The following is a 24,289-nucleotide window of genomic DNA, read 5'->3' as shown; positions in this document are numbered from 1 at the left end:
AATCTATTTGTCAGGATCAGTTTTCAAAATTTGTGAACTGACAGTTGTCTAGAGTCAAATTCTTTAGGTAAGAATAGTGTGCATAGAAATTCGATTCGTATAATGACGACTAGTTACGGGTTACCTTCATTGAGTGCCTCGGAATACAGGGAACATAATTCATTGATGGAGAAATTTCACAGCTTAACCGCCATTACAAAAAGTGTCGCAATTGTAACTGAATAGAAAAATAAATTTAGTTCTTACGTCTTTTCCTTTCTGAATAGTCCTTGTATTGTACCATCTTATTAAGGTGGTTTTATTGTAAAAAAATACTTCAAGATGTAAGCGAATTATTTATTCTGATATATAATATGTATTGTAACGTATAGGTTGGGCCCTATAATATCGATTTTCAATTTACTACTTTTCCTTTGCCTTTCCCCTTTTATCTCGAAGTATTGAGTGGTCAAGTAGATAAAAATGCATAAATATATTCTAAATTTATTATTTACAAGTCAATATATAAAGATAGGCATGTATTATCACATTTTAGTCTCTATATTATCAGATTTGTTGCCAAGTTGCTCTTTCCATTATATTAGTGGTAAAAAGGTGTGTAACAAAAGATTTAAAACAAATATATAACTCAAAAATAATCAAAAAATATTCAAAAGCGTTTTTCAACAAATTACAGAGGAATCAATAAATAATACAATGATCGATGATAATTTTCAAATGTATATATTTATATTGCTTGTCCTTATTTTAAAAAACTACAGCGCAAAAACGTTTAGTACATACATACTTATTTCGATAAATCTCTCTCTATATTGTGCAATATTTGAGAGTTCCTAAACAATTACATCATTTACGGTCAATTATGAATGAAACCAATAGAAATTTTGTAAACTTTAAATAATGATTCATGTTTTAAATTAACTAAATCGTGATTATTAGTAATAGGTAATATTTTACTGACACATAGGTACTATCTCTAAAAGTTATCAACAAAGCAGATTAAATCGTTACAAAGGTAATTAATCCAATATTGATGTCAAAATCATGCGAGTCATAAAACTCTTGTAAGTTGCTTCCATAGAAATAAACTTCATTATGAATTGACTTTTGTGAAGGAACTAACAGAAGTCGATCTAGAATGGAAAATGAAATTCTGCGGAAAACAAAGAAACTCGACAGAAGAGAAACAGCTTTCGATACAATTCTATTTTTTGATGTATCAACATTTAACAGGGTGGTAAACCGAGAGAACTGTAGATATTTCACCTATATTTCATTTCAATATATAAGAACTTATCGAATAAAAATGTCTGGTCTCAGAAGGATAAAAAAAATTCCCATTATATTTTAATGGTGAGAGTTTACTTCCCCAATTAAATGTAATGGACAGAGAGGTAACATTCAGACGCCAGGTAGTTAACAGTTAGATCGCCAAATCTTGCGCCGTGGTATTTTTGATGTTGACATTTCTCAAGGATAAAGTCTGGAATACAGCCAATTAGCATAAGAATATTCCACCGCAAACTATTAATCAGATGGTTTGGCTAGCAGACAACAATAACGTGAAAAACATTATTATTTTTTTTAAACAAAATGATAAAAATTTTCTATTTTAGTTGTATACAGAATATACTCTTTAGTTGAAAAGGGGAAATTATACAATGAAATACATGGAAAATAAAATTTATATTCTAATAGCACAGAATTCAAATGAAAAGCTGGTGCGTAGGTACTAGATTTTTCTAAAATAAGGATATGTCTATATATGTCTAATTTAACAAATCCTCGAAAAAACAAAAATAATCATTATAGAACTACACACTTTGTACTATGCACTTAATTTTGACAAAATTATTTTTAATTGCCTGGCAAGTATTCCATTTGCATTTGATAATCTACGAATCGATAAAATCCAATCATAACAGGAACAACATTTTTCCAAAATTGTCGATGTGATGTGACGACTTCCTTTTCCCGTAAGATCTCAACGCATTCGAACTTTTTTCATCATCTGAAGAACCTGCAATCCTGGAAAAGGGCAGGTAGGATAAAAGTTATGGCAACCGTTTCCGTCCACTCCGTTTATTAGCTGACCCATATGGGCAGCGAAATGATATTTGGACGTCAACTCAGCAGTTGTGCTAATTGTTGTATCTCTAAAACAAAACAAAAAATATATAAACATTTTGAATGATTTTATGATGGATCGTAACGTAATGGTGTAGTGATTATTAAATTTTTTTATTACACTTTACACAGGAAATCTACAATTAAATTAACTACAATATTTTAAGTAGCTGCATTTCTATGCCTGACAGGACAATCATAATGTTATGTAGCTGTCTCCTTTGCAGTATATGAATTTATTATTATCGCAAGGTTTAGAGAGCATCTTCAGAATTTATGATTATGTATATATAAATATAATATGGAGAAATAGAGCAAATTATATCGTCGTCGTTGGTGGGTATAATGTCATCAGAAAAAGAGATCAGAGAAGGCAAAATTTCGAGAGCAGCAAAAATATGATTTGCAGAAAAATATATATTTTGAAAGTATCAATTTGACAGAAATGATGGGAAGTGGGAATGCATACCCATTCAATTACGAGGCCCATACAAGATAATATTATCACATAAAAGATAAAAGATAATGACGATTAAGTGGAATTTACTCGGTTTTCAGCATTTGATATGAGCTTATTGTTGTACAAGTAAGGAAGAGTAGTTTAATTAAAATGGGAGTTAGAATTATTATTATCACATTCTTTTGATCGATTAACATTGTATCAATTTTTAGAGTATCCCTATATCAAATTCTGTTTACACTCAATAAAAAACTTGGGATGAAAAAATTGTCCTTCGTGAACTACTATAAAATAATAAAAACTGAAGATCTATCATCGATCTACAATTAGGTGATTTGTAACTAGTTTAATAAATCCTGCTCTTTGTCCTAAGGCAAAGTACTCGTGTTATTATACATTTTCGTTATAGCATGGAATATGATATATACGTGTTTGTCTCATAACAAGAAAAAAAATCTGGCGAAACCAAAACAAACTCCTTATTAACTGACTGTAAAATCCGTCCGATTGTTTTCGTTACATAATTATGTTTACATCTCTATTATAATGATCCTCAAGTCATTTTTGTTTATTAAGAAATGAACAGAGTACATCTAACCGCTTACATAATTTAAAGAGAAAGCTGTATTTAAATAAATGCACGTTTGATCCACCATCGCTTTTTTTAGTTAACCCAATTAACCGTGTTGGTAGGTACTTTAGAAGTATATTAACTGATATTAACCTACTAAAATTGTTACAGATTATTACATCAATTATATAATTTTATGCTGTATTACAAATTCCCTGTTCACGAAATATTTGTTTCTGTAGTTACTAATTATTCATTCGCCGTATTTTATTGCGTTAGAAATTATAACACACCAATAAATCAAAGTGCAGAAATAGAAAGTTGGAAATTATTCTTCGACATACTTTAATATAAGCTAAGACCGCTACTTGTTATATACTGTCTATTCTTAATAATAATATAATGAAGATAGGTTCCCAACAGATAATATAATTCAAGTAAGTTGGGGTTATAGATTTTTTATAAGTTTTACCGAGATCTATTGATATCAACTTCATATTACTAAAGGCCGCTTGACATGATGCCATACAATGTGCAATGGAAGTGCAAGAAGCAATATTTCATGATCAAAAGCATGCGCAGATGAAGTTCATCTGAATGTTTCATGCAATATCTTGACATTATCGGTTTTTAGCCATTTTTATTGCGTGCAAGTTGCAATCTAGTTACTTTTGATTTACCAGATCAGCTGACTTTCGTAAAACTTAACTTTGTTATTTTCAAGGTATAAAATATTAGGTAAAATTTAAGGTTGGGAATTTGTTAACTTTTACTGTTTACAAAGACTCGCATGTACGTTATATTGTTACGGTCTTAAGGATGCACACAATATTTTTGTGAGTGTATTGTAACTTCTCAGGCAGTAATTCCAAATAAAATATCGATTTAGTGATCTATTATCATTCGTTTGAAGACATTGTACATTTTTCGGCCATTTGACAGTTATTTAATGTGCACAATATCATTAATATTTAAATGAGTTAACATTGAGAATGACAATAACTGTTCATCATACATTTGCTTGTTAAAATTTTGCGTTTTTCTTAAGTGTTTTTTTTTAGGTTTTGAACCCTCTCGATGGTGTACCTACCAATTTATTCATAAGTCGAATAATATGATTGCACTTCTAAATTTAACATTTATCTAATACCTTTTCTTTATGTATCACGTTTTCCGATGAAAATCATTATTTAGTCATTTTGACATTTGTAGAAAAGAAGTTTATTGATTCATATAAAATGAACGTGAAATTACCGTAACAATAACATAATAATAAATTATTTACTGAGGTTAAAAATAAAACTAAGCGCAGCATTGAAAAAAGCAGAGAAGAAATGTTTTGAAGCGCGAAGTTAACACGCTCTGTGCTGCTATTTGGTTTATGCTTTCGCTTGATCTAATCACTTGAATAATAAGTTATTTATAAATGAGATCGTTGTTATATTTTATAATTTCATCTTACTTCACACATTTCTTCTTGCTTTGAAATAGTTTCAAGTGCGAAAGTTGCGTGCGTCGACAATTATTCTTCAAAGTTTTTGTGGTGATTGCCATTCATTTCAGTTTTTTGACATATGGAAATAACTTATCTTCCATTTTTTCAATTACTCAACTAACTTTTGTTGAATCCAGATCTTTTTTAAATAAGTTGGAAACAACGAAAAATATAAAATAGATTAATATGAAAAACTAGCTTCCCATCTTATAACCAGTTATTTCTATTAAATAAAAGCAGACTTACATATTCCAATACCTGAACAAATCATAATTCGAAAATGAAAAAGAAACTATCAAAAAAATTGTACAACTCATAAGATTATTACTAGTGTATTAACGAATGTATTCGAGGAAATCTGTACAGGAAGTTTTGAATCAATGTAAAACGGAAACGCTATTAGGTAATATAAGCTAAGAAAGGTATGATATATGAAAAATCCTCCAAGGGGTGAAATATATTTTGTTCTGCGTTATTTCTAACCATTTTATAGGTTTCAAAGGAGGTTTGACTTCTACTTAATACTTCACGGCTGCAGATGCCTCTTATTCTCATCTGAAGTTTTTGTGAAGTTTGAAAGTACGACACACTCTGTGAGATGTTTTGTCACTATAGAAAAGGCTGTGCGTGATCGATTTGAAATATTGTATAAACTTTTTTATGAGAAGTTGGAAGTGGAAGTTTTAATGCATCCACCATAAAACCAGATATTTCACCGTTTGACCATTACTTATTGCCTTTGCCATTGCCATTATATTGCCAAGTTTCTTGCTACTCAAAGTTTTACATGGATAGATAGAATTATTAAACTACTCGAAAAAGGGGTCAAAGATAAAAATGGCACAAAATGAATAATTTTGTTTAAATATCAAGTGAGAACAGTTTTTGAGGAGAGATTGATAAGGTGAAAAATACATTTATATCTATCGCATATAGTGTCTTTATCTAACGATTCTACCTAGTTTGTCAACAAACAACGTACAATTGGAGTATGTCAATCATGTGGACTTTTTTGTTTCTATTAAATAAACATACTTGTGTGGAGAATATTAATATATTGTTATGTAGATAAAAAGGTGAGTATATGGAACTTACCTTAGTAGACTTAAAAGTGCCTTTTCAGAATCGGTCAATTTATCTTTGTGGGTGGATGCTGTCAGCTCACAAATTAATTTTGGTAAACAAGCTTTTTTAATTGTCTTCAATATTTTTGACTTCGTTGTCTGACTTCCTGTATCAATTGAAATATGAATAAGTATTAACTTTTATATTCAACTATTAATAATACAAATACGGATTTAAATAAAATAAATAGACTCCGCGAAAAGAGTATCGTATAACCCATAAAAATGGCAACTTTGTTTACAAAAGCAGCGTTAGTAGAATTTTATTATTGTTACAATACTAGAAACGAACAGGAATACAAAAAAGTGCCAAAAAACATATCATTAAGTTTAATTTGCAGTAAAAAATTCAAAAGTAATGTTAATTAGATTTTGCTTTGGTCGGCACAAGTTGAGAGTAACAGTTTGTGTTTTATTGGGTCTTTTTAAATTAATATTGACTATGGAGGCGCGTGTGAACAGAAATTTACATTTAAACAAGGAGCAAATTGTTAGAATAATGCTCTTATTGAAGACCGGTACAGTCAGAGGTACGTTACCAATTTACTGGAAATTAATTATTCAACTGTGAGCCGGATAGATATGATAGATGGCCGTCGCAACTACTTTACAAAGAAGATATTTGTTTTAAGAAATCCAGGAATTAATGCCAGAACAGGTGACACTGTTCTTCAAATGACCAGCGAACACCGTGCAGTTAGATTAAATTCGCACGAGAGAATGCGAATTGAAATGTTCAAGACTGGAGTACAGATTTTGTTTATGTAATTCAGATCAGAGAATACCTATTTATGAAAGAGATGGTGAGAGGTATTTTCCTTGTAACGTAAAACCTTTAACAGATTTTGGAAGAGGATTTACATGTTGTGGGATGGAATATTTTTAAGGGTTCACACAAAATTGGTACAGTTAGAAAGAGGATCATTAACTGCTTAGAGGAATATTATAGGGATTTGAGATCACATGTTGCTCTTTATGCCCATTTTATAAGAAATGACTTTGTGTTAATGCATTATAACACACGCCTCAAGAGGTGAATATTTTAATTTTAGACTAGCCTACACGCAGTCCGGACTTGAACCATATTGGGCATGTGTTGGTCCATATTTACAGAAAACTGATCAAAAGTATGCCACGGCATTGTCATGATGTGATGAAGGCTAGAGGAGGCAACACGCGTGTATAAATTTAATTTATTTAGTTTTTGAAGAGTTATTTTGAACTGTTACTATTACTTTTATGTCACTTTCTGTAAGTTATCAATTTAAATATAGAAAACATTTAGGACTATTTGAAAACATTCAAACAAATAATAATACCTAGTTATTATATCTCATTGCAATGATGAGAAATCATAATGATACGATACTGTTTTGGCGGAGTGTATATTTATTTCTATATGCTCAATTTCAATTTATCATAATTTAATTACTAAACTAATTGGGTAATGACATTTAATGAATTCAGTTATTGAAAATCTCAATATACACGGAGTATTAAAATGCACAATTCTTTCTTAATCGATTCCAAAATGAGTTGGTAATAAAAAAATCATCTCCCTTTGAGTCCAATTCAATGCCAATTGAAAAATTCACAAAGCATAATATTCATATCAAACTAAATCCAAAAGACAATGATGGTTACATTGTAGTTTTTTTTTGTATAACTATTTTAAATGTTTTTCCTAAGGTTCTTGTGACGCTAAATGAAATAATGGAACTTTCAACGGTAAACTTTTTTGAAGTTTTACTTTTCGTAACTGTCAGTAACAACCGAACACATAACAAATTGAATATAAAACAAAGTCATATACATAAAAGAGTAGTCATATTTCATGTTTTTAATAAAGCTGTGATTGTTTACTATTTTCTTGTCATATGTTTGAAAAATATGTTGCAATTATAATTTAAAATAATAGAGAGATTCCAGATAGTTGTCAAAATCATTCTTTTGTTGTCGCATTCACTATGTAAGCTCGATATAATTTGTAATAACATGAATAAAACAATCACCACATTGTGTGATAATAGTGATTTAGTAAAATGGTAATTTTTATTGTTGTCTAATACAAATATTGATTTTTACTGGAAGCCTTCCGTAGCCTTGCAAATATGTTCATTAAGCATTTGAAATTGTGATTCACTTCATAATATCAAACAATTTTATTAAATATTGGGAAATTATGAAAAAACAACAAGTTGGAATCCTTTCAACAAAACAAGTAGATGAAATGAAACTGAGAAAATTCCTTGCTGTAAATAGTCAACCTACCGAAGGCGATGATTCAAAACATGAAATTAAGGTAAATAATTATATTATTCGCTTAACATAAAGTAAAGATATTACTGAAGAAGATTTGTAGTAAATGTTGAATAAGTACCAAAAACACAGATAAACGAAAAATATAAAACTCGATTGAAGCTAATACCTGCAATAAAGCTGCATAAAGTGCACCCTTTGGTATTGTTAATAATTGAGTTGTTTTGTTAATTTGTTCCAATCTTGATCAAAATGTTCAAAATATTTATAAATATATCATATCATTTATGAGGAATCAATAAAAGCGTTATAGTTCCTTCAAACGAAATACTAAACTCATTTTACGCACTAGTGCGTAGAAACAATTACCATCAAATATTGTATGCGATTCGAATAATCGCCTTTTTTCAACATTCGTCGAAAAAAGGATACTTTACAAACTAGTTACATAAATAGCTATTGTATTTTGAACATCTGGGCTACAATTCACAGAGATAAGTACATATTAGCAAGGTTATGATGAATTTAGAAGAATAAAAACTGTACTACAAAAATTCCACGTTTCATTCTGATGAAATTTAATGCCTGTAAACATTTTTTAAGTTTTGGCTTAATATTTTCACTTGCAAAATCTTCAATTGATCATACACATACATTTAAATCGTTGTAGTAATAAAAATATATTTAGATGGAGATATTTATGGGAAAATCGACTTATGGAAATATGAGTATTTCTTTCATTTTATACTGGTTCAAAAACTATAATAGGAAAATTATTCAATAACAGCGTCTTTCTTTTCTGTCTAGTTACACAGACACAAGTATTAATAAATTGACAAACTTTATGTTTCTTTCTCAAGAGAGTAAAACTTTTCTCAAGTTTATTACGTTCGACAAAAAAAATGATATTTCCTGTCATTAAAAACTACTAAGCGCTGAAAACTTTACTAGGTGCTTATATTGGTAAAATATTATGCAGCGTAATATATTCTTTTTCTGGCATTTCATCTCATGTTGCATCAATTTTTAAGTGATTAGTGGTAACAATAAAAAGCCGAATATCACACAAATGTGCATAAAATCTCATGGAAGAAAATAATATTCATTTATGGAGTGTATTCAAATTAGAAACTTTAAGGAGCACAAATTTTTATTTATAAATAATTTTGTTATTAGAAATTCTAATCATCATCCTGTATGTATTTCAATTAATATATCTGATATTCCCATATGTTTAGGAAATGAGAAGTTTGAACCCGTCAAGTCTGCTACTATAGTGAGATTGTGTTTGTAACATCTGTCTTGAAACGCTTATATCGATTAACGCTGTTAAAATTTCTTAGGGACTATGTCGTAACTAGCTGTTTACAAGTATCAGATGTTGCTTTTGATTCGTGAGTTTTTGGTTACTAAAAGTCTTCCAATATGCACCAGACATAGCACCACAAAATTTGGAATGTGCTGAAAAGGAAACGTTTTGACACCGTTCCAATATTAAGAAAGCTACGATGGAGCAGATAAAAGCAATTCCTAAAGAATCCTTTCATGGGTACAGTCGGGATAAGTATATTGCTAGCCAAAAATAGTACTTTGGAGGATATTATATCAAATTTTATGTATCCATTCACACAAAATCAAATAATAAATTACCATAAAAGCTGTATTCAACATCAACGTACTGATAGTTCATTAACCTTGAAGAACCTTTTCGAAACCGGCCTCAAGTGTTAGTTTCTTGTTAAATATTTTTTATAGATTTCAAATGATATTATCTTGCAGAGAAAATCATGACAAATAAACTGTCAAATATCAGTACTTGCAAATTTTGTATGTACAGATATTGAGTATATTGTTGAAAATGCCAAAAAATCACAAATTTGTGTAGTTCCCGGAACAGCTCTTGTCTAATACAATACTTAATCATCAAATTTGGGAAATACGTGACGAATCTTGTGAAATCCAAATAACAAGTAAAATAATTCATTATATAAATATGAGGCGACCAAAAGGTCAGTTAAGTTTAGAAGATTATCTAAACAAGCAATAATTTGAATCGAGAGTAGGTTATTTAATTGAATTGATATTGAATATTGCATATAGAATATAGATGTATAGAAGAGAAGTATGTAAAGTAATTACGAGTATGTATGTATTCAAATGTATTCCATCAGAATAAACAGTTTGATAGGTATTTGAATTTATTCTTTCCACATAGTAGTTTATTGGCTATATAATTTAATGGCAAATTTGAAGAGTCTGACCATTTGATGAATACCGACCATTTTAGTTTATTCAGAATTGGAATGTTTCACTAATTATAATCAAGCCATTCAAATAATAGGAAGAAGTAATGAGTTTTCACCTAAAGTTAACGAATACATTATTTCATGAGACAATAACCGTAACAACAATCATTTTATGGAGTTGACAAGCAGCCAGTAGATACAAAATACAAGAAATGAAATTACTGACAAGAATTAAGAACTGTTTCATAATAGTAAGAAAAGAAATGGATATCAGAATCAAGACAAATAGATTTGAATTTATTTAAAAAGTAACAAAGTAAACAATGGGGAGAACAATAAATAATGCATTTGAATCGCTTTACTAAAATATTCTACTATGTCTTCATATCATTTAATATTCTATCAAAACTCCACATCAAGTGCTATAAAAAAATGTAATACTTGCTTATGGAGATTATTTAAGCAAATTTAAATAGGCTTAATTCCATATTCTTCATTAAAATGTACTGATTTCAATTTATTCTAATAGCCTTCAATTAATTATTCGCCTATAAAGAAATAGATTATTCCATTAAAATGGAATGTTTTTCAAATCGAATTATGAATAAATAAATAAGCTATACACTATATGGTAAACAATGCTAAAAACCTGCCTGATATATATTAAATAATGTAAGACCTTCAAGTTTCTACCTTCACTTTTACAAAAATTACCTTGAGTATCCTTATATATAGCAAAAAAACCTGACGACAACCACATTCCAGCTGTTCATGTCGTCAATCAATGAGCTAATTGAAAATGAGAATTATTATACTTATTCTTTTTAAGCGGAAACTAAAAATTGTGATATTTTAAGCCAAATCGCCAATTATTTAAATTTTAGCAACAATAAAAATGATATCAATAGCCTAATATACTTGTAGTTGTTTTACGACCAGAATTCACTTGAGAGGACTCTTGACTAAGTGACTAAAATGACTAAGAACTGCGAATGTAGTGTTTGATTTTTAAGATAATATAGTCATTTCCAACTTTCCTCTTATACGTATGTTCAAACTTTTTATAGTATGGATAGATAACGGTTTAAGGCACAAAGGATTTTTAGAGTTTGGATTTTCTGCTTTTTTTAATCTATCTGGTAATTTTTATAGCTTTGCGGATGTTAGTATAATTTATTAGGATAATTGGATTCCAATTGGATGGCAAAATATTGTTATTGGATTATCCCAGACAATTCATCACATTATTTTTTGCTGTTTATTTGTTATTCATACTTAATAATTTGTTTTCAAACTCATTTAATTTGTTAATTATATTCATAGTTATTTATAAATTTCTATATATCATTATTATCAATTCAAATTTATCCTCATAGAAAATTCCAAAATATTTACTGTATTCATATTTAAAAATTCACTAAGTGGGTATACGACTTAATAATTTTCAAAAGCTCGAAATCATGAAGTCTTTTTTTATCCATAAAAGAGTTGAAAAATATGGAAATATCTTTAATTTTAAAATTTTTATAGTCTCGATAATGGAAATATCTAAGTTTTTAATATAGTCTTTGTATATGTTTACATTTAGAACAGAAGAAGATTAAGTGTTGTTTATAAAAGTGTGCTGTAAACATTCTTATTTTTTTTGACAACATGATGAAAATATTTAGAGTATTGTATGATAACAATATTAACATTTTATCCTCGAACAAATTCAAAAATACAATTGTTTTTTTTAATTTTTTTAGCGTAACAAAATGACTTTATTAAGATGAAGGTAATGCCTATGTAAGCAGAAGAATGTAAAGGAGCACTAAGAAGGCCAAAGTTTAAAGCAACTAGCTCTACGAGACATTTTGACTACTAGCCGTCAAATTTCTGATTAATGGTTTGGAGATTAAGGCAACTATGCATACAATATAATTTTTCATACCAACCACGATTATTGCTTCTTTTAACAACATATCCCTGTTGTCATAGTTTTAGAGGTGTACAAAAATTGAAGTTATGGGAGGTACACAATGGCGTTATACTTATTCAGCGACGAATCGCATGACTGCCGCAGAATAGTTAGACGCCGCGGTGAAGAGAGACGTGATATTGAGTTAGCTGTTGAAAAGAAATGTGCACCCGACTGTTGGAGCAATGATTTAGAGGGATATTGCTTATGATATTCGAACACCATTTGTATTTATTCGATGCAGTATGACAGCGGAGCGTTATGTTAGTAATATTATATATGTGGCCACCCCAGTCTTCAAATTTAACTTATATCGAACATATGTGGAAAGCGATGAGAAGGAGACTGTTCAAATTGCGTCACCGACTCATTGACGCATCCGTTATGTTAAAGTTGCTTCGAACGAGGTACTATTTTGGCATTATCCACCACCTGCTTTTGTCGACGATGACTAGATGTATGCAGTAGTGTAGTCGGTCACGGGCTCACCAAATCCCTAATTTTTTTAGTAATTTTCAATTAAATTTGAAAATATTATCTTCTCATTTTGGAAGTGGAGCCAAATCATTGCCAAAAAATAAAGGTAAAGATAAATTATACCTTCTAAATGTATACACAATGTTATTGAATATATGATTCAGCAGTACTAGACAAAGAAGAATAGAGACACAATATTTCCCATATATTTGATTTATCAATCGAAAAATTAACACTAAATGAACGATTTTGTTTGTATGCTTTCTGAAATGTCATGAAACTTATCAGAAATTGAGAATTTCATAGATTACGTTACAATCAGTGATATCTGTGAATGCTACTACTCTGCGCTTTGGTCTCGTTTATGAGTATTATGTTTTCTCAGTACATAATTGGGACATGGAATAACAGACCTGAATTCAATTTGATCTTTGAAGATCAGTTCGTTAGCGAATAATTACTAGTATAAATTTTAAAGGTGGCACTCACAATTATACAACGTATTATTCAATTTCGGAGAAACCCATATTTACATTGAATTCAATATTTTTTAAATTCATATAATAATTATCGATTGCAAAGTATAGCCAAATTATATATAAATTAACCACCATTAAAAAATAATTCAATATATATTATAATAATTTATAAACCATTAATTATTTGTTATTTCACCATAAAATGTAATAAAAATAAAAACTATGGAGAAAAACATGAAAATTCCATTGTTAGTTAGAAGGAATATTTTATTTAAAGTAAAAATAGTATTTGATATTTAGATGGGTGAAACTGAATAATTTATAGTCGGAACTTGTAGAAAATTATATTATCAATAGTCTGTTCCAACCAAAATTAAGGGTCAGCATGTAGAATTGGCACGTAAAAAACTAGAAAATCCAAAGAACGCGTGAAAATATTTTCAGCTTCCTATTAGGTGAAACAATCTATCACTTAATATAATTTTTCCACAGGTACTGTTGAAGTTCATACGTATAAAAATCAAAGATTTTTATTTGCGTAAATCAGGGCTTCCACCTACTGTCACTGTCATGATCAGTGACAGATAAAACAGGAATTAATTTGAATTCAGTTTAAGTAAAAGTATACTTAATGCCTCTTCAGTTAACTGAAATTCAGAAAGCTGCCGTTATTGTCAAATTGGATGATGGCTTGTCCATCAGAAGATTGGCAACTCATCTAGGTTTTAATGCGAGTACCGTGCCAAAGTGAAGAAGCGATTGGAACAAGACGGAGCCTTGCGCCGGAAGGTTGAGGCTGGAGAAAGGAAAATTTCAAATGATGCACATAGCCAACATCATAGCCCGTCTTACGGCATGTAGACGAATTGAGACTTCGGATTTGAAAAACTGTGCAAGTGCTAGGAAAGCATTGCTTTCAAATGAGTGCAAGCAATCCAGATTTGTTTTTTCACTGGATTATGTGTATCATGACCTGGACTTTGGAAACAAATTGTTTTCACAAATAAAAAACATTCGTGCAATGACGTTCGTATTCGCGTTAACTAAAAAATTCAAGTAATACGACCGGCAAATGTTCAGTAAATGTTTAGGCTTAGATGAGTATCAATGGGCCTAGCGTTTGTTAGAGAATTGGTGTCAGATTGAACTCAAGTTTACCTCAATATTCTAGACAATATTATGTTGCCATCGGTAAATCAAACTTATGATGGTAACGACTTTATTTAGAAACATGATAATTGTCCTGTCCACACCGTCCGCACAATTTGGCAATGGTTCTGACAAAACAATATTGAGACTTTACCAGGGCCGGCAAATACTCAGGATACAAATCACATAGAAAATTTATGAGATTGGTTGGTAAAAAATACGCCCCAGAAACAAGAAGAGCTATGGGAAACCATTGAAACCACTTGGGAAGACCTTAATTTAATTGGAAATATTAGTTGGAATTTAATTCACTCCATAACAAAAAGATTAGAAAAAGAGTGGAACTCTATTTAATTACTAATAAATTTGTTCTCCTATTCAGATATTTATTGTCAAATATTCCAAACAATTGTTTTATTATCTAGGGTTTTTATGTATGAACCAATACAATTTTTTTCAATGTTTTCGTTCTATAGATCTGTTTGGTAATAACATCGGAAGATCTCATCGTTTTAGCTTCTTTGTTTCAGTGTAGATCACTACGAGCATTCTTCCTAGTGCTCAAGGAACACAGTTTTTGACTAGATATCCATATCAACTCAAGCTCTTCTAGCTTTATTCAGAGATTGAGTAAAAAGAGTATTTATTGTTATACAACGGCAAATAATGTTTTCTAGTATCAGTAAGTGATGTATGTATATTCTATCCTTCAGTTCTATTCACGTATTCCACCTCGTATAAAAGAAAACACAAAAAATTGTTTCTCCTCAATATTTTTTCAAATTGAGGTAAGAAAAATTAACACAGCACATTTTCCAAATCTCAGTACAGTAACATATGTTTTATGTGATTAATTTATTGAGATTCATACAAATAAATTAATCATATGAAAATTATATCTATTTACATTGTGTACTTCTTTAGTATTCAAGTATTTGTTCTTTATTCTCTTATCCACAAATCCACAGTTAGAAGAAATAATATGGATATTTTTGTAAATTAAATGAAAAAAACATAAATGGTGTAATATAATTTGAAATTTAAAATCTCACCTAAATGTTTGACAGATTCTTCTTCAATATCAGCGTCAATATCTATATCGGTCTTAGAATCACCGTATCCAGGATTGGTTGGTCTCGGTGAAACATGATGATCCTCTGACTTATTCCCACCAATTAATTTTTGTAAAATTCCTGAGTAATCGGTCACCACAAGTAATATCAAACAAATCGCGAAAATTATCCTAATAATTATTCTCCCCCACACCATGTTTTGTAGACCACTGTTACAGTCAAGGCATTTTAGAACTGATTGTGTTTCACTTCAACGACTAACAAAATAATCCTTGGGCCCGCTCACCTTGCATATTGCAAATCCGATCCCCCGCTCTACAATACATTTATAGTATCGAAAGTAAACATTCAAAAACAGTCGACCAGTACAGTATCTCCCGCAAGCGATACATCAAAATATTGCTATGATTATTTATATGATAGGATTGAACCGTTTGATCGCAGACTAGTATGGTGAGGATTTTTCATAACATAATGAAGAATAGTGAAAGTAAACACCTAACTAGTAATGTAACAATCATAACGTAATAGTAGACGTTGAGAGCAGAATCTCCACTGACAATTTATATTATGGTAATAGGAAACTAAAATTATATGGAAGGAAACAAAATACATTCCTAGCCATAGATAAATATCAGTAACATGATTTATTCACAATAACCGTATATATTAATAAAATATTAGAGATAACGTAGAAAAATGTTATGCCACACTTTTTTGTTAATTCTATTCTTTTACAATATAAGAAAGGAATAATTATTTTTTCAAATGTGTACTCTCTCTCCGGTCAATATTTAACAGTGTCAATTATAACAATTATCTTAAATAATGAAAATAATCAAAGACTACGGCACAAGGAAAAGAATGCATTTGGGAATGGTATTATTATTATTATTTATTTGGGAAAGGGACCAGTAAATTCTTATTGCTTCTTTCAGTCAAAACTCTTATATATAACATCAACTGAGACCAAGGTACACTTTTAGGTCAGTCTTGTATTATATCATATATCATATCTATATAACCGAGAGATTCCAAAAAGAAGCCAATATAAAGAGAGGAGAAAGCCTTGGTGAAGAGCTTCCGATAGAAGAATGTTACAAAGCATCAAAAATAGAAAAGTATCATAAAAAGCATCCAAATATGATACCAAAAAAAAACGGAATTTAAAGACTAGCTGCTTTTGTTCTTTTTCGTGAATACATTTTTACATGTAAGTATTTTTCCATCTGTCTCTCACTTTTTCATTTCTGTCTGCAGTGTTATTATTATATCTCATTCCCATGTCTCGTTGGCATTCTCTTGTATGTTTTCTGGTTAGTATTGTTCTTATTATGTATTTCTCAACTCTTTTTTTTCTATTTTTTATATCGGTTCGATTTACATCCCCTTGTCTCATATCTGTGTTTATAATTACATATTTTTATTTATCTTTAGGTTATATGACCCAACAACCCAACAAACAAACAAGACATTTTTTTCCTTAATCATTTTTAGTTTTCAATATCCTCGTCTGATGAAAATCTGTTTCCTGCACATGAAACTTTAGGGCTAGAAAATAGGAAAATGTCGTTAAGGCCCAGATCTGGTAAATACGGTGGATGTTCAACCAATTCAAAGTGCCATTCGTGAATTTTACACGTGGCGATCACCGGAGTGTGCTGTCTTGATAAAAAAAAATTTTTGTCTTCAAACCTGGTCGGTTCTTTGCAATTTTTTCCTTTACCTTATCAAAACTATCCCAAAAAAAATCTCTATCCTGCCGATGAAACCATCTTTGCCTATCTCAGGTTCGCCCTTTACAATCCACTTCCTTGATTTTAGTTTCGTTTCGGCAATGTTTTCTTCGAATGCAATTTTGGTCCGAAATGAGCCAACAGGGCACCCAACGCGCAGATAGCTTACGCGTACATGTAATTTTTCAGTCAGTATATGACCAATGCGTTCTTTTGATATACCGATAGCATCTTCTATTCCTCTAATCTGAAATCAGTCATCCAGTAATATTTGGTTAATTTTTCAGATGATATTGCTGGTTGTCGCAGTTCTAGCCATCTCGTACACGTATGATTTCAGATGCCTAAAATCTACCACTTGTAAAAGACGATGCAATTTCTCTTTACAGAGTATCTAGCTCCTCTTTTACTTGCGTAGCTATATTGCTTTTCAAAAACAAATATTTAATGTAATTTCGACCTTTTTAGGTTGAAGTTGTACGTTTCCACAAGAACCCTATTAGATACCTCACAGTAGACTGTGCTAAGCTTTGAAAATATATCTCAGTATTCTAGAGAATAAACAGAATTTCTGTTAATTTCATTGGACCTTTCTATTTCCAATAATAAATATTTTTTTAATAGAAGTTGCCTTGTCATTTTAGGTTATCTTCCTGGAATTTTACGTCACAGTGAAACCACATTGTGTTATAATTTATGCATAACTTGTATATTTTGAGTGGACACCATTATCGATGTTCCACTATTGCACGTTCAAGTGACGTGACATACTTCCGATTCCTCGTTCTACATTAATGGTTACGAAAGTGAAAATTTAAATACATTCGTTATGCCACTATTACGTGAACCAAGCTTCCTTATACAACATTTAAAAGAGAAAGGCAAAAAATAAACTTGTGATGAAGATAGGATACGTACTACAATTTATTATTAAAATGATATGATTTAGGAAACATAAACAAATTGCAAAATTTCAGTTCAGATCTGTGATGAATGAAATTAGAAAATAGAAAAATGTGAAAAAATCGTAACCAAATGAACCTCTCAATTACCAAATACCTTCCCCAGAGATATTACTAAAGAAATATTTTCCTATTCTAATAGAGTAGGTAATAAGTATTGCGTGGCTACACATTATGACTGATTTTTCAGAGCATACTCAAATAGATTCAAATCAATTCCTAGTGCTTATGGTACACCATAATAACACTTCAAAACAAAATTATTTTGATGAAATATTTTTTCATGGATCTACCATACTGTTGCCATCGTTGTAATTCTATAGAATCATTTTCTTTTGGACATAGATAGTCCATAGATGCATGTATGTTCATTTTAATATGTTATGTGAACTACGAAAGTCAGCGGTTCAAGGCAGGAATATACACTGTAATTTTTTGTAAAATTACCATTGTTTTGCTACAAACTAGAACTAGATCCTAATTAGTGTGTATGAATCCAAAGTATAATACAATTTGAGTAATTTTCGTTGTCAATTGAGAAAATTTACTAAAATGAGATGCAATTTTAGGATCTTTGAGTATAAATTTTAAATAGTAATTATACCGTTTATTATTTTTCAACAACAATCTTTGATGATTTTCAAAAATTTTTAGTATGTTGATTTATGTTTTATTGTAAAATCACAAGAAAAAATTTGTGATTTGAGTTACTACGACAACATTGGATAGATGGCGATAGCACCACCGTTTACACTTTCTTACACTTTGTAAGTAAATTTGTGATTTAGATGGGAGGAGAGATTGTAAAAGAAAATAAAACCAAACAATGTCATTCTTCATAAAACACAATAGTCTGTCAGAGAAAGATTGTTTGTTGTAAAATAAATTAAAAACATGTATTTTGTAAGTTAAAGTTAATTTAGTGGTGGAGTTACAACATCGCACAGTAAATTTACTATGTGTCTTTATGAAAAATAATAGAATGAAATTATATATTTAAATGATTAAGAAAATTTTTTAAAATGTTTCTTTTCTCTTTTCTCATATGGAATTGAATTATTTTGTTTATATAACAGTAACTACTGCATAAACCTATTGACAGTTTTGACTAATTTGATAATTCAAGATAGCGAAATATGCAGAAACGGAAGGTAAGTAATTATAGTGAACTGGAATTTCCAAAATAAGAGAAGTATATGAAAAAGAGAGATACTTGAAATATTAACAGAAAAAATAGAAGTAGTCGTAATTATTTGGCTTTCATGGTTGTTATGGCTTTATTCTATTGAAGAATCGGTACCTTTTCTGATGAAGTGGTAGTGAAGTAAGAAACTTAAAGCTTTCGAAGCACATTTATTTACTAATCACCACTAAAAGAACGTAATATAAAAAGTTTAGAAAATAATCTTATTCAATGAGGAATATAAAACTATTCGTGAAAAATAGAAATGTATAATTATAAGTAATATACAAATAAAGATCTTATAAGGTTGTTTTAAACAAGTTCTCGCAACAGACTCTTTTAAACTACGAAATTGACACCCACATCCCGCCCTTAACGTCAAATTGCAGTGGAATGTAATTTAAAGGCACGTGTTAGTAATGGCGGATTCAAGCACTTGGAAGGAAAACCCACATTAAATGTCCCAAATATGTAATACGTTTATAATCAGAGTGAACTAAAAATAACTAGAAATCGAATTGCTTTGGTATTAAATTAATTAAGGGTGATAAAATTTGGTAAATTATATGGAAAAATTATACATTAATTAATTAATTTGAATAAATAATGAAGAAAGAAAAAAATATTAATTAAAACAGTTAGAACATTCATATACATAAGAACACGAACAAAACAAATACAAAAAAACAAAAAATAATAAGAATAATAAGATATAAACAGAATGGATATTTTGAATAGAAAAACATTGGACGCGGTAAGTATGGACGAAAGAAGAAGAGAGGAAACAAAAAAGGGAATTAAGCGTAGTCACGGAAAAGGGAGGAAACAAAAACGATATATTTGTAATTTTTTTCAAACACTTTATAAGGGGAAAATATAAAAAAATTGAAAAAAGTCGTTAATTATTGATGGTGTAATTACAAGTGGTGTTATCTACAAATTTCTATTTTTATAACATAATTGAGTTTTTTAATTGTATAAGCTGTTTCATCAGTATATTCAATTAAATCATTCGTTTATTTATTTTTAGTACTTACTTTAGTCGGTTAAGGTATAAGAAAATTAATTAATATCGTGGCAATCATTCTTGTTGTCATGTGTACCCTACATTGCATATCAAGGTGAGCACCTTAATTTGATGAAATTGATAATTTCATTTTTTATTCATGCATTTCCCCGTAATGATAATTTTACAGTGGTGATCAAATACGTCGATTACTATTTGGTGAGAACTCACAAGTGGATTCATGAATGTCCTGCGTTTATGATATGTCCTGATACAATAAATTGTGTGTTTGTATCATTATAAGCATATCATAAATTTGGTGATCAGCGATTTACCGATATCAAACAATTTCCAACGTGACGGATTTAGTTTCCAACGGAAAATTTCCCAGTGGAATCATCCCCCGATGGAATTACATTCCATTTGGCGTAGACTGAATTTATCAAACAAATAGTATGATCGAGCGCTGGTATGAGTTTAGAAACCATTTCAGTGGCGTATAAAAATTAAAATTCAATTATAACAATTGAATATAAAAAAAATTCAAATATATAAAGTAAATTTGTATAAAAGTCTTAACTTGAATTTATACAGATCGTGTGATCAGAAAAGCAAATAGATAAGCTTAATTTCAATGCAAAATACAATTGAGACAATTGGTGTGAAAAATTTCAAGCTAGGCGATTTTGTGAAAATTTTAATGTCGATCACTTCAAAGTTAATTATCCCAAGTATCAAACTATTGTGAACTTATCTTAGATATATCGTATTCAAATGTTTGAATAACATTTTTTTCAATCAATTGGGAGGCACTTCAGCGCAGAAGGTCCATTGTGCGAATTTAGAAGATCACTTCATTAGGTTTTTTCCCTCCTCGTTATTCGCTAAATTGACTATGGAATACTGGAGAAAACAGGTCATTCTAATAGTCCTGAGTTTACCTCGTCGTGGGCTTTTTCGTATTATTGATCTTATTTTGGCCTCCGCCACATTTTGCTTCATTAATTTATAATTTAATTGCATAATATTTTGATTGACTTTATATCTATATATAAGTGACCATCGAGTGTGGTTAGTACTGAGTTTGTGGATAGTACAGACAGTCAACATTATTTACTTTGTAATGGGTAGAAATATTAATTATTTTACATTTATTTAGTGACCAATATTGTTAGTTATTATTGCTTATATTATCGGCTGATGTTCTTTGAATTAGACGTAACGTAACATTAAAATGTTTTTGGAATCAACAAACTGGCAAAGTTGTAGGTAAATGCAGAGGAATTTTTAAAGATGTGGATTTGCAATTTGACTGTTATTGATTACACTTCATAATCTTCTTAATTGATGCATTCACGGTCCATACTTATTCGAGAAATATTACGAACAAAAATTTAAAGTACGAGCCCTTTCCCATTTCATTAGGTCTACCAATTGATTCATATTTACAAATTGAAAAGATGAATACTGCATCTACTTTCCACTTTTTATTTATTCAACGTTGTGTTTAATATCTCTAATAATAATAAAATCTCAATTTACCACATATTGTCCTGGAATAGTCACGTGGCCGAATTAGCTAAGGTTGCTTCACAAAAACTTGGATTCCTCTTTAAGATCAAAAAACTTAATACCCCGCTACAGCTTTTAATTCTCTATATAGGCCAGATTCGTCAATCTTTTTCGCTCGCACATTAAGAGTACGGCTTCATAGCAAATTTTTAAAATGCTCGACTCAATATAAAAGAGAGCAATTCGACTTTAGGCGATCCAAAAACTTGGACAGCTTACAGCATAGAAGAAAGGTCACCCTTTCTTGATGGCATTTTATATAAAAAAATGTACTTTGTATCAATTCATTGTATTAATTAAGTCATGGAGAATTCTAAATGATTTTCATATATCTTGAATTTTCAGTTTAGATATTATTCTTATTTTCCAAGTACCATTTCATCTTATTTAACAATTTTTATGTTTGTTATAATTCAGGACTACAAGAAATAAAAAACTAAACATGAGATCTTCCAACTATTTCAGATTTTTTTAGACGTGTGATATCTTGGTCCTTCCTGTTGAAATAAAGAAAAATTTTCCCAGTATTAATCATAATTACATAATTAGTAAAAATGATTCTATTCGTATACAATATCTTCGATAGAATGCTTCACACTATCTGGATGAAACGCCTTTTGTTTTTGCAAATGATTCGACTCTCTCCTCTTGTTTCTTTTTAATCTATAGCGGTATCGTCCCATTTGTGATTGCTATAGCATTAACGCTACGTGTGTTAATAAATATAAGAATAAAGTTGATGTACTCTACGTCTAGTTATAATATTTTCTAGTTGTTGTTATAATAATGATCATACCAATAGATAGGCCGACTGAATGAGGAAGGTCTCGTAGACTACTCCACTGATCGATTTATCTCTTTCATTCGCCACTTTATTAACACACTCATTCCAGATATTTATTAGTTCCATTCAACAGATCACATGAAAAAAATGCATTTTATGCAACCGCAAATGGCGCTGCCGAATATGAAATAGATATTCTTTGTTTCCATGTTAAGCTATGAGATATGGTGCAGTTATTAACAAACAAAAACACTTGTGAATGAAATTTCGCAACAGCTATAAATTTTTTAAAAAATATATTTATTGAGTTTGTCCTAATGCTATTTGTGTGATTTTTTGGGAAAAATGTTTAAATGGACTGTAAATTGATTTTTTTCTTACAATTAAAACAAAACCTTTGAAATAGATTGTTATAAATATCCCGAACATGGAATTTCAGTGGTTAACCAGAGGACAATTACCAGAACCTGTTGCAAGGATTCGAGCGGAAAGTCTGTTGAAATTATGAAGGTTTAGTATGTTCATTATATAAATGATGATCGAGCTATCAATGCCGAGGTATATAGTGGACAGCTGATGTAAATGCATGAGGTTTTATTGGAGATATATCCAGGTTTAGTTAACCAAAAGATGATTATCTTTCAATACAGCAATGCTAAGCCAGGTACTGCGGAAGTTACGAGGAACATGATCGAAGAACCTGGTGGTTATGAACTCATACTATATATAGCATTTAGTCCCGACTTTACAGTCAGATTACTATTTTTTCAGACCCATCGGGAAATTTTGCCAAGGTCTCAAAGAGTTCCTGAACGTTAGGCTGAAACCATAGAATACGACGAGCTAGGATTTCATTTTTTACAATAAACAACATTGGAAATCTACATTATTTTTGGGGCCACTCTATAATATGAACTTATTCCAAATGTCCTCAACTTTGTATAGCGATGATAATATTTCACCACCACTTTGGATCACCTGTTCTGCGTAGAGATAGTCAGGGCTAATGTATGTAGGCAAGCTGCTTAAATAACTTGAGTTTACATCATCATGTCTATACACACAATATCTACATATACTTAGCAGCAATAGATGTCTTACACCCAGAAAGAATTTTATCTTGAATTTGATCATTTGGAACATAATGACCATGTTTAGCGCAGACTGTTGTAATAATATGAATATTTTCAGCCATATTCACAAAAACAGATTTTTTGCTGAAGATTCTATATGATGACAACTCACTCTCTGCGTTAAACTGCTCACCAAAATTTTGAAGATGTTAGATTTGCTACTATACGTAAACTATTTCACTACATTATCCTTTTGGTCACTATTATTAATTGTTATAGACTGTAGACCACTGATAAAAAATTTCTTCTGAGTGTAACAATTTTATAATATATAATAATACATAATAACATCAAATAGAAAAATAAGTAGGCAAGATAGTGGACAATAGAATTTTATATTGGTGATCAAGAAGATTAGATTATACTGGAAAAGATCGTCTCGTATTGTGTTATTAGAACTACAAGGATATTCGCTTACAAGCGTTAGTTCTCCAGTTTTATTATTCTGGTGATATACAAAGCTCTTATCGGAATCTAACATTTTTTCGATGTT

The 24,289-nt window shown here is 30.1% G+C and overlaps 1 protein-coding gene across 1 annotated transcript; it reads right to left on the bottom strand.

Annotated features, from left to right (window-relative positions):
• Positions 1-471: 471 nt before the first annotated feature.
• On the bottom strand, positions 472-15,977 carry LOC130895886 (uncharacterized). The gene is made up of 3 exons (XM_057803483.1): positions 15,400-15,977; positions 5,749-5,884; positions 472-2,156 (listed from the first exon to the last, which is right to left on the bottom strand). The coding sequence occupies exons 1-3, from the start codon at positions 15,614-15,616 to the stop codon at positions 1,985-1,987; spliced, it is 525 nt and encodes a 174-aa protein (XP_057659466.1). The 5' UTR covers positions 15,617-15,977; the 3' UTR covers positions 472-1,984.
• Between the last annotated feature and the right edge of the window lie 8,312 nt (positions 15,978-24,289).

This window comes from Diorhabda carinulata, chromosome 1 (assembly GCF_026250575.1).
Source record: "Diorhabda carinulata isolate Delta chromosome 1, icDioCari1.1, whole genome shotgun sequence".
Classification (NCBI taxonomy): Eukaryota; Metazoa; Arthropoda; class Insecta; order Coleoptera; family Chrysomelidae; genus Diorhabda; species Diorhabda carinulata.
This window is presented reverse-complemented; position numbering and strand designations above follow the sequence as displayed.